The sequence below is a fragment of the Daucus carota genome, chromosome 5 (assembly GCF_001625215.2).
Source record: "Daucus carota subsp. sativus chromosome 5, DH1 v3.0, whole genome shotgun sequence".
Classification (NCBI taxonomy): Eukaryota; Viridiplantae; Streptophyta; class Magnoliopsida; order Apiales; family Apiaceae; genus Daucus; species Daucus carota.
The window spans coordinates 2,901,612-2,913,822 of record NC_030385.2 but is presented as its reverse complement, the minus strand read 5'-3'; the positions used below and the strand labels follow the sequence as shown (position 1 = coordinate 2,913,822).

General features: G+C 35.9%; 1 protein-coding gene across 2 annotated transcripts; it reads left to right on the top strand.

Annotated features, from left to right (window-relative positions):
- Positions 1–111: 111 nt before the first annotated feature.
- LOC108223313 (ribonuclease J) lies at positions 112–11,708 on the top strand. Of its 2 annotated transcripts, none has more exons than XM_017397499.2 (17): positions 112–415; positions 1,150–1,378; positions 1,815–1,938; positions 2,727–2,783; positions 3,389–3,580; positions 3,920–3,997; positions 4,367–4,549; positions 4,647–4,727; positions 5,121–5,186; positions 5,291–5,383; positions 6,905–7,030; positions 7,158–7,271; positions 9,035–9,130; positions 9,213–9,310; positions 9,393–9,835; positions 10,182–10,675; positions 10,953–11,708. In XM_017397499.2, exons 1-17 carry the CDS (start codon positions 322–324, stop codon positions 11,037–11,039), a joined length of 2,655 nt encoding a protein of 884 aa, XP_017252988.1. In that variant the 5' UTR covers positions 112–321; the 3' UTR covers positions 11,040–11,708. The 2 variants fall into 2 exon arrangements, with proteins under 2 accessions (XP_017252988.1, XP_017252987.1); XM_017397498.2 differs by having other exon boundaries at positions 112–427.
- The last annotated feature ends 503 nt before the right edge of the window (positions 11,709–12,211 follow it).

Below are 12,211 nucleotides of genomic sequence, written 5' to 3'. Positions count from 1 at the left end.
TTTGGAGTATAGCGGGAAAAGTAAATCGAAGACGCAATCAAGTGTCTTTGGGCACGTGACTAAGACCAAAGTCACGTGCGACTCATCTTGACACAACCACCACCAAAACCTCAACTGATAAGAGTACTTACAAACCTCTCCTGTCTTCTCTTCTCCTCCTTAAACCCTCACCTATACATACACATATACACACACATACAGCTTTAGGGTTTAGTTCCATGGTCCAAGATTCTTGAACCTCAGCAAAAGCTCAAACATTTTTAGTTCTAAATTTACATTCTTGGTGAAAACAAGACAAGACCCAGAAAAGATTTGATAAGAATGGCTGCCTTTAGTGCCATTTCACTCTATCCATACAAGATTTGGCACACACCCACCTTCAGAAAATCCCCCATTTCCTGCGCTTTGCCCTCTGGTAATGTAACAGGTTCGAACTCTCGACGTCCCATGGTCAATTGGGTTTTTCCCTTGCAATTTTGTATCAAGTTTAAATCTTTTTAATACGTGTAAATTTTTTATGCTGGTTTAATTAGTAAAATTAGTTGATGGGTTTATGTTAAGTGACCGGTTCTCGCAAAGCTGTAAGTTGTTTGGAGATGGGTTAATGTATGTCTATGTTATGTTTTCAAGAAGTTTTACTAGTAAATTCTGTTGACGGAGCTATGTGAAGTTACAGGCTTTTGTAAAGCTATAATTTGAGTCCAGAAAGTCCAAAACTTGGTTCGAAAGCTCTCAGACTGTGTGAAGTTGTAGCTCTAAAGGCTTATGTTTTAAGAAGATGTATGGTTGGTTTTGGTTCACACAGGTGATTCAGTTTCAAGTGATATTAGTTGCTTTTGATAAGATTTGTGAGACTAGTATTCCTGGTTGTGTTATTTCTAGGACGGCAGGAAAATTCAGGTTGAAAAAATGAGGAAAATTTAAGTATTTTATGAATAGGGACATACTTACATAGAAGTGATTTAAGTAGTTGGGTTCCCCTAGAGTCCTAGTTTCATAAAAACCTTTTCTTGCAAATCCTGAAAAATCTGTTTAATCAATTATTATCATCAAGTATGTTGCTTGACACAAGATCCGGCCGTCTTTTTATTATATATGTATATTATATAATTTTAAGATAATGGTTGCTTAATAATGGCATCACCATAGGTACACGTGGATCTAGGTCTCCTCGTAACAGATCTGGAAGAAGGGAGGGGGCTGGAAAAAGTATGGAAGATTCTGTTAAACGCAAGATGGAGCAGTTTTATGAAGGATCTGATGGTCCACCATTACGTGTTCTCCCAATTGGTGGTCTGGGAGAAATAGGGATGAATTGCATGCTTGTGGGGAATTTTGATCGTTACATACTGATTGATGCTGGTATTATGTTTCCAGAGTAAGTTTAACAGAAGTACATGCTATATAATATCTACAGAGGGAATAGCTTGAATTTGTCTAGCTTGCTGTGTATTATCTCTAATTGTGTGAAAAGTTTTTTCTCCACGTAAGGACTAGTTTTTTAGAAGTACATCCATTTTGAGTTGAAGGAAAGCCTAAAAGCTGTACTCATAGTTTCATACCACAAATACAAATTTTTTCTTGCAATTCAAAAATGCTATTAAATGAAATTAGCGTTGACTACCCCTCCCCCATCTTCACAACATATAGAAATACATTTGTTTGTCTGGTTCTTGTATACTGATAGCATAGATTGCTTATTAGTTTTTACTTTCCCAGTATCATAGATGCTTTCGTGACTTTTTAAATGTAAAGCTGCTTGTTTTGAACTCAATTTTCACATCTTGTTTCCACTTTGTTTTTACATGCATTAGCTATGATGATCTTGGAGTCCAGAAAATCATACCTGATACTACATTTATTAAAAAATGGAGACACAAAATTGAAGCAGTTATCATAACACATGGGCACGAAGATCACATTGGCGCATTGCCTTGGGTAAAGTTTTTCTTCTCAAGTATGTCGTTTCCGCTTACATTAGTGGATAAACATATGTACTTTGTAGTCATCCAGTTTTAAAGTTTTTTTCTTCCTAAATCACACACACACACACACACGTACACCCACACACAATATGTTGTACCTACTTTGATGGTACCTGCTTGTCTTGTATATTCATATTGCCAAGGTCGTTGATTATATTTATGCAATGATTTGCAGTTCAAGTTTTCTAGTCTTAACAGAGTCTATGTCACTTTAAGATAAAGTGCTTTTACTATGGTTGTCTTAGATAGTGAAACTTTGAAAATGATATATTGGCTAATATATGTTCTTAGAAGGATATTAAGATGCGATCGTCATGGTATTGCGACATCTGAACCTTTTGTTTTGAGCGCAAGGTTTAGACAGTTGTTAAAACTTTAATTTTAGAAGGAAGAGAGGTGCCTTTACTCTGAAACCTTGTATCATTAAGATATTAAGATTTAAAAAAAAAAAAGAATCCTGTTGGATGAAAGGTGGCTATGAACATCTGCTTGCCGTTCAAAGTGAATATGATAGGTTCCATATATATGTTGCCTGACTCGTTTAATTGAACCACTGTATGCGAAATCAATGAGACTTATACAATTTGATATTAAGACTGTCTAGAATGTTGAAGAATTTGCAACTCTTTGTCTATAGTTCACGTGGCTTCTTTGATGTTATTTTGCTAAATTTTTCTTTTAGATCTTAGAGTTTCACTTTTATTGATGTTCTTCTAATTAGTTTCCCTGCTATCTATACAGGTAATACCAGCTTTGGATTCACGGACACCCATATTTGCATCCTCATTTACAATGGAGGTTTGTGGCCCTATATATCATGTCTTCCATATAATGGCTAAAATTCGTTGCAGTAACACCAGACCATTATCTGACATTCCTAAAGGGTTCATCAAAATCTAATTAGGTGCTCTTTTACTAATGATCTTTATAAAATATTAATCAAGGCTAAACATATGCCTAACTATATGCTACTTCCCCCATCCCAACCAATTCTTTTCACTTTCATTTTTGGTTGTCCCTCTCAATTCTTTACTTCTCGAAACTTTCTAAAAGTAGTAAACTTTTATAATACAATAATTAATCTCACCCACTACTGTCATCCCTTTCCAACACAAATTAATTTACTATTGATGGGTCCCACAATTTTACCCACTTTTCTTACCTCTTTCCACTACTTTAAAATCAATTTTCATGACTATATTTTTAACTAACTTGCTATAGTGCAGCATATGTTGCTCTTCAATATCACATTTTGCTGATACAAATTGATACAGAAATAAAAAAGAAAGCTTTAAGATAAACATACATGTATTAATTGAATGTTACCAGCATTGATTTATATTAATAACATATGTATTATGATTATCGTAGTTTTTGTTGTTGATGCGTCTTGTCTTTTGCAGCTTATTAAGAGGCGCTTGAAGGAGTTTGGGATCTTTGTTTCATCTAGGCTCAAAACATTTAAAACAAAGAGGAGATTTAATGCTGGCCCATTTGAAATAGAGCCTATTAGGGTCACCCATTCTATCCCTGATTGTTGTGGACTAGTTCTACGGTGTGCCGATGGGACAATTTTACACACTGGGGACTGGAAGGTAATCATTTAGTGTCTCTAGGTGTTGTCGCAGGAATATTATTATTTCCGTTCAATCTTTATTTGCCAAACTTTTAAAGAATCCCATGAACTATTTTCTTCACTTTTTTAGTTCATTTGAGGGAGGTCTATTTAACAGTCTTATTACCTGAGGTATAGTTAATTTCAATCAAATGAACTAAAAGGTTTAAAAGTTAGTTTATATGATAAGTCAAGCATTTTAGTTAAGTAAAAATTCAGCGAAAGCAGTCCACTGGTCCCAGGATTAATGATCCTTCGAAAAATTACAGTCTTAGTGGCTGCTTACGTATTAACCTTTGCTGTTATTATAATTGAACAGATAGATGAGTCGCCACTGGACGGGAAAGTTTTTGATCGTGAAGGTTTGGAGGAACTATCTAAAGAAGGAGTAACGTTGGTAAGTCTGCTGACCAAAACTTCTCCTTCTGATGATAAGTTACTAAATGCTGGACACTGTGAAAATAGTGTCAATTTGTAATACTCAAATGGAGTCTATCATATAAACTATGACATCAGTTCTACTTACTAGGATGGTTTTATTAAGTCTATATGTTGTTATCTAGTCAGTATATTGTGCAAATCATGTTTTCATATAGATTAATGCTGTACACTGTAAAGTATCCATGCTTCATCTTCAATTTTTGACAGAATGCACTGAAACATTTAGTTGAACAGTGCCACATTATTTGTTTAGAATTTATATCGTACTTCTGCCATTACCTTTTTAAATTTCCAGTACATATTTCTAGTTTCTGTTCTTTTTCAGATGATGAGTGACTCGACAAACGTACTTTCACCTGGAAGAACCTTTAGTGAAACTGTTGTTGCAGATTCACTTTTGCGTCATATATCTGCTGCGACAGGAAGGGTTATCACTACTCAATTTGCATCAAATATCCATCGTCTTGGAAGTGTGAAAGCTGCAGCTGATTTAACAGGCAGAAAGTTGGTACATATACCAAATTTTTTAGACCCTTTTGTTGCACGTGATCTCTTTTTAGACTATTTTCCACTTATATGAAAGATGCATGGTTTCTTTGTAAAAGGTTTTTGTTGGCATGTCCCTGAGGACGTACCTTGAGGCAGCGTGGAGAGATGGAAATGCACCAATTGATCCATCAACTCTGGTAATGATCTTCATAATGTATTACCTGTCCTGGTTTGTTAAACTTGCACACACCACTTTGTCTCCATAAGAGCTTGTACTTTCAACCACTTGGTAAACAAGGGCAGGGCTAATTACTTCGGAGGAGGGGTATATTGGACTATGTTAAAGAAGGCATTTGGGACATGCATGATTTTGATATGCTGAAAGTATCAGAAGTTATTGACAGTGTAAAACACATGTACTAGATATTATTCTCTTCGCACAAACTTCTATCTGCTTATGTTAATGTTTGATTGTGTATAAACTACAAAAACAATTGAACCACTATATACATGTACAAGGACACCATATACATGTACTTTTGCCATCCACTTCTCACTCAACTTATCTTAATGTTGTATATGCTGTATAGGTGAAAGTAGAAGATATCGATGCTTATGCCCCAAAGGATTTGTTAATTGTGACAACAGGTTCTCAAGTAAGTTTTTGCTGATATTTTGCAGTGGTTTTATCCTATTACAAATCAGAGTATTATTACTGAAGTTTCATGAGTAGCATTTAATTACATTTCTATTGTGTCAGGCAGAACCACGTGCTGCATTGAACCTTGCATCATATGGAAGTAGTCATTCACTCAAACTAAGCAAGGAAGACCTCATATTATATTCTGCTAAGGTAATAAGATTAGTGCTATAGCTATAATATCTACATTATGACAGACAATTCTGTAATTTAGTCTCATCTCTGATAAATAAAAAATTTTAAGTTGGAAAATATGCTGATTGTCTAAAATTCTTGCGATTCCTGCTGTGATATATTTATCTTGAATAGTAACTTTTGCAAGCAACACCAAACCTGGGTATATGTATTTGTTTCTCCTGTAATTTATGTTGATCAGGGACATAGATTTTTGTCTTGTGAAAGAGTAGCTGGTTCTTAGACATCTGTAAGGAGTGGAGATCAGCACTCATCTCTAGAACTTACAAAATTATGATCAATATGTGTAACCATATTCTCTTCTCCAAGTGAAAGAAAGGATGCCAAACTTATCTAGCATACATGATGTTATTTCCACAAAACTATTGCGTTAAGATGACTAAAAAGAGTCCTCTGTTCTAGATGTATCTATATTTAATCATTTGAACACTCTCCTAAAACCTGTTTCTGATTACCGTGCTGAGCTTCTACTTTCAGAAGACCCTTCTACATAAAAATGTGACTGTCAATACCTGTTCGAATTTCGATAGTTTCTGCATTATATCACCAGACTGCAGTCCTGAGACTACATCACTAAATGCACCTGTTCTAATTCCAGAACAACGTGTTGTACAACTGGATTATAATTTTTGTAACTAATACATCTTGTTGAATGATTTTTACACAATGGTCCCAAAGGGTTACCCCTGGGCTGGCTGGGGTGACCAAATAGTATTAGCAGACTTTATTACTACATAGTTAGCTTAAACAATTATAATCTAGAACGAAGTGAGGCGTGGCCTGCTTTTTACGGATGTTTCAGCCCAATATAGAGCCACAAATTGAAGTCTGAAGAACACCCTGAATAATGTTTTGTGGAGGTTATATAGATGATTGTGGTTTGAAGGCAGTGCAGGTCAAGTTTACCACTCTGGATAAGCTTTTGGGCAGGACAGGTTAATAACTAGATGTCTAGTTCTCTTTGTTGGTGTCAGGTTAATTTGCTGTAGCATGAGGGCGGGTGCGGGTGTGGGAGTGCGCAGTACGGGGTTACGGGAATTCGGCAAATTTAAATATATGGGGATTCGGGTGCGGGGGGATTCGACAAATATTAATATAATATATATTATGCATGTATTTGGAGAGTTACATATGCATATATTTAAACCAAATAATCAAAGAAATAAGTTCAATATCCTTAACAATTTACAATATAATTATTTAATAACACAATTATTACATTATAAGGTAGTTAAGCGATAGAGTATTCAATACATAATTAATCATTAACAAGAATCCCAAAATTCCCGAGTACCCAAGAATCGAGTGCGCGGTGCGGCGGGTGAGTGAAGAATCCCTGCTTTCTCATAGGCTTCTCGTATTGTTATTTAAAATGCATTTTTTGTTTGCAAAATCATATTTTCGAGAAATTTCTTGTTTGAAACATTGTTAGTTGACCGCTATGGTTACAACACTTGCTTATTCCGTATTTTTAATTAGGTGATCCCAGGTAATGAAACTCGAGTTATGAAAATGATGAACCGCATAGCAGAAATAGGATCAACTTTGGTGATGGGTAAGAATGAGCAGCTGCACACATCTGGTCATGCTCATCGTGAAGAACTGGTAAGATCATCATGCTTCTCCCATTTATTGTCAATATCTGGACTTCAACGATATTAGATAATCATATGTTCTTTTTCACTTGTAATTGATTAAGAAAACAACCAACTTTTGACTTTTATTTTTGAAGGAGGAAGTGCTGAGGATTGTAAAGCCACAACATTTTCTACCCATTCACGGTGAACTTCTGTTCCTGAAAGAGCATGAATTGCTTGGGAAAGCTAACGGTATTCATCACACAACTGTAAGTATAATATCTCCTAAAATCTTTTTGGCAATGTTCAGAACCTTTATAATTTAGTAATAAAATCGCCATATCCCGTGGAAGTCTAAGGCAAGATTATTATACAAGTGATGCTACTTGCCAGTGTCATATTTTGAGGTAGCCTAGAGCATGTGTCACAATTATTTTAAATATACATTACATGCACACTTGCTTAATAGACTCCACAATTTTCTCTTCTGATGTAAACTTTAGTTCTAACGTGTATAATGTTCCGTAGAAGAACTGGAAACTGGTTAGATGTGGTCAAAATGTCAATGCTTTTCTCTGTTTCATCTTTTCTGCTGGATGTCTTTGCATGTGTCATTTAGGAAGTACCTCTCGCTCATTGTTTATTTCCACTCAAGGTTATCACAGCGCCAAGTCGAGCCTCGGCGCCCGGGTACCTTGGAATTGACTAGTCGACAAGTCGCCAGACTAGTCGTAAACAGTCAAGTCATTTATATACATATGTTTACTAGATTTGATAAATATAATATAGTTGAACACACATCATTTAGTTGAACAAACATCAGTTTATAGTTTGAATCAAAATTAAAAGATAAGAAGCAACAGTGAGATGTACAGGACGTAGCAGATTGTTAGTTCACATGTAAAGTGAAGCCAGAAAGTAGTGTCAGGATGGAAATAATAATGTGAAGTTGAAATGATACAAAGATCAGGGATATACTGATATGTTGAAAATAATACAAAGATTACATAGCCTGAAGTCGGAAAGTAGTGACGGGTAGGAAATAATAATGTGAAGTTGAAATGATACAAAGATTAGGGATATACTAATATGTTGAAAATGATATAAAGATTACGTAGCCGGAACAGGTAATCAGGGCTTACACACCGACTACAAGTCTATTAGTCGGACCTTGTTGCCGCCCAGATCCTTATCTTTCTTTTCAGAACAAAACCACATAAGATTTTGTCTAACAACCCTACTTCTGAAGTTTCCGGAACAGGTAATCAGGGCCTACACACCGACGACAAGTCTATTAATCGGACCTTGTAGCCGCCCAAATCCTTATCTTTCTTTTCAGAACAAAACCACATAAGATTTTGTCTAAAAACCCTACTTCTGAAATTTTTGGTCAGACCAGGTACCGGGTCGGGTAAAACTCATAAGTCGCTCCTCGACTTTTTCTATAGAACGACTGGTTCACTAGTCGTCGACTTGATAACAGTGTTTCCGCTTACACATTTTGTATAAGCCTACCACGTAAACTGTAATAAGAAGCAAAAAAAAAAAAAAAAAATTATAATCGAGAATTCTGGAGGATAGGAAAGCTTCACAAACAGTTGTTTTGCCAGGTATGTGGATGTTACTTTCCAGTACACTGAAAATGGTGTCTTTTGCAGATACTTGGATTATCTCCTTGCTATTCTTTAATTGGTTCAGATAAATAATCATGCATCTTTGCACTCCCTCTCTCTTTTTTTTAAAACAAAAAATTGCCTTTTTGCGGAAAAAAAAGAAAAGAAACCCAATATGGTTACCTTTTCCTGGATTGAAAAACAAGGTCTATTATGAAAATTATGCTGGCTAAAGTGGCCGTGGAAAGAATCTTGTTTCTTTTTGCGCTAGTTGCAGACTTGCTGCATTCCGAAAGTACCATTGTCATATGAATATACCTTTTTTACAAACATTAGGGCGATAATTCATATATTCATTACATATTGTAACTATTTAGTATCCATATTAACTTGTTCAGTCACTTCCATGATCCTACCAGGTTATCAAAAATGGTGAAATGCTTGGGGTTTCACATCTAAGGAACAGAAAAGTGCTTTCCAATGGATTTATATCTCTTGGTAAAGAGAATTTGCAGGTCAATGGATGTTTAATATTGGTCTCTCTTTTTTTTTCTTTGATATATAATCTTTTTTATATAATCTATTCCGCATCTGCAGTTGATGTACAGTGATGGTGACAAAGCGTTTGGCACTTCTGCTGAACTTCGTGTTGATGAGAGATTACGAATTGCGACAGATGGTGTTATAGTTGTCAGGTAAATTTTTCAAGTCATTAGTAAGTCATGTGTTGCTTTTATTTATTGGTAGCATAATAAAGCTTTGATTTCTCTGTCGCAGTATGGAAATTATACGCCCTCAACCTAATGACAGTGATGAGAAAACCTTAAAGGGAAAAATTAGAATAACAACACGTTGCTTATGGCTTGACAAAGGGAAACTTTTAGATGCTCTCCATAAGGCTGCACATGCTGCACTGTCGAGTTGCCCTCTGAATTGTCCTCTTGCCCACATGGAAAGAATTGTTTCTGAGGTTTTAAGGAAATTGGTTAGGAAATACAGCAGTAAAAGACCAGATGTAATTGTAATTGCTATAGAAAATCCAACTGGGGTGCTTTCCGATGAGCTCAATGGAAAGAAACCAGGCAAATCACAGATTGATTTCCGGATACCAAAATTGAAGATAGGGGTGCATGAACATGCAGAAAAGAGACGCGCAAGTAAAAACAAAGAGGAAAGTGATAAAGGACGCCCAGTAGAAACCAGTGCACAAGAATCTAAAGGTTCTATACTTGTTATTTTCTGTATGGTGTTGTTTCTTTTCTTGCATATGCACAAGTACTTTTAACAAGACTGACCTGACCGACCAATATAGTTCAACCTTCAAGTCTCATACCCAATTTGATGAAGGGAAGAACGTATGGATACAAAAAATCATTCGTTTGTCATTTCTGTCATGAGTTCATTTGTGATTCCTGTATAAGTTCTCACATCCTTTACTGCTTGACTATCTAAACTATTTCCAAAAGTATTTAAACTAGTGAAATTAGAAAGGCAGCTCTGTAACAAATATAATGCAGGTAGTTCATATGAACTGAATATTCATTCTTGGGTTTCTTTTACATGTAGATGGTGATGTCGATAATGATGAAATTGATGAACTTCTATCTGAGGAAGACTTGACCTCAACTTCTGAGGAAGACTTGACCTCAACTTCTGAGGAAGACTTAACCTCAACTTCTAGCTTAGCGAAGAAGAATTCTGAGTCTGATGATTTCTGGAAGTCATTTGTGGTACCAGTCAACGAGCATGAACAAGATAGTGAAGGTGTAGCTACACCAGAGCAAAAAGCAGAGGCCAAGATAGCCAGCAGTAAAAACGATCCTTTTGACCTGCCCAAATCTGAATTGAAATCTTCCACACCATCAAAACGAAACAAATGGAAACCTGAAGAAATTAAGAAACTCATCAAATTTCGCAAAGAGTTGAATAGCAGATTTCAGGTTGTAAAGGGACGAATGGCCCTTTGGGAAGAGATATCGGCAGCTCTGTTGGCAGATGGGATTGTCCGAAGCGCAGGACAGTGCAAATCCTTATGGGCATCTCTTACTCAGAAATATGAGGTTTGTTCTTAGTACTTACAGATGCTACAATCTACATGTGAAATATGGTTGCTGGTATGTGTAGTTTCATGTTAGAAAATATCGTTCATTTGCAATATGTACTATCAGATCAGTTTAAAAATTACAAAAAATAGACGAGAAAATTCCTGAAGTGATGCTTGAATTTCATTGCATACAAACATGTGGGGGCCTCAAGTTGGGGGCCTTATGTTATCATAGCGCTAAATCTCTTATTTCTAGGCTGTACCTTACTCGAAAAATGTAATGCTGTTGACAGGAATGCAAGAATGATGAGAAAAGCCGGAAGACTTGGTCCTATTTTGAAGATGTGAACGATATATTGGTCGAGTTTCAAAACAACTAAATAATGATTGTAAGGGCAGATGATATGTGAATCTCAAGTAACAGGGTAGGAAGGTAGTTCAGTTTAGATACACTGATACTGTCGTTTCTTTACTTTAGTACGTGAACCTGAAAAGAATGTCCAGGACACAAAACTATTACTCTATAATTTCTTACGATAATCTCAATTTACAGATGCTGTAGCTTCAAATTGGCCAATATCAAAGTATAACAGTTGATACCAGTGTAGCCATAATGCCTGTTAGTTAATTAGGAAGTTAGGAGACTAATGTTGCATAATCTTTGTGTATTTCTACCAAAGAACACATCAGGGAGTACCCTCTTTGTTACGTCTCCACTTTGTCGGGAGTTTAAATATATTTCATTTTACATATGTTAACATGTACATATCTGCTGTGTGTTCAAGTATATGTGAGCAGGTATAAGAATGTTTATATAGAGATGCATATGTGAAGCACAAGGTACAGCTTCAGTGGTCTCGGAGTCGGAGATGAGTAGACGTAGGAGTTGTTCGAAAATGTAGCTTGCTCCGGTGCATCAAGTTTCACAAGATTTCACTAGTCTTGTCGAAACCAATTGAGTCAAGTCTGTTGAACAGGTCCTCATATATCATTTCTTGGAAGAAATGTTCTACTTATATGACAAGATTAACTATTTATTTGTACTGCAAGTCTGCAATACTTTTGAGGAACACCACCCCTGGAAATGTGAAGTTTTTGCATTATTTCAGTACCTGGCTGATAAGTGGACCAAGAACTTCTACTGTAATATAGGATTGTCGCTTCTTTACATACCCTTATTTTAATTTTTTTTGCTAATTCGTCTTTACATACTTTTGAGGACGATAATCCAAAATAATGTCACTTTTAGAGTGGTCTCGAATAAATATTTCTTTACTCCCACTTTCATTCATCTCATAATCCTTCCATCATCCAAATGAAAACTCAGGATTTTGTTTAAACAAGCAAGAGGATTTGTTTTATCAAACACACAAACACCCTCCTCCCAGTTTCAGAGTAGCGTCCATGAACTATTCGAGCTGAGGTCATAAGATATTAGAATTTAATACAATAATGATCGAGTCACGCTCAAACTTGAGCTCAAGCCCGCTGCCAACCGGGATGAGACGGTGGGAAGATTTCATGAAGGGCAATTAGGTTCCAAATCATACAT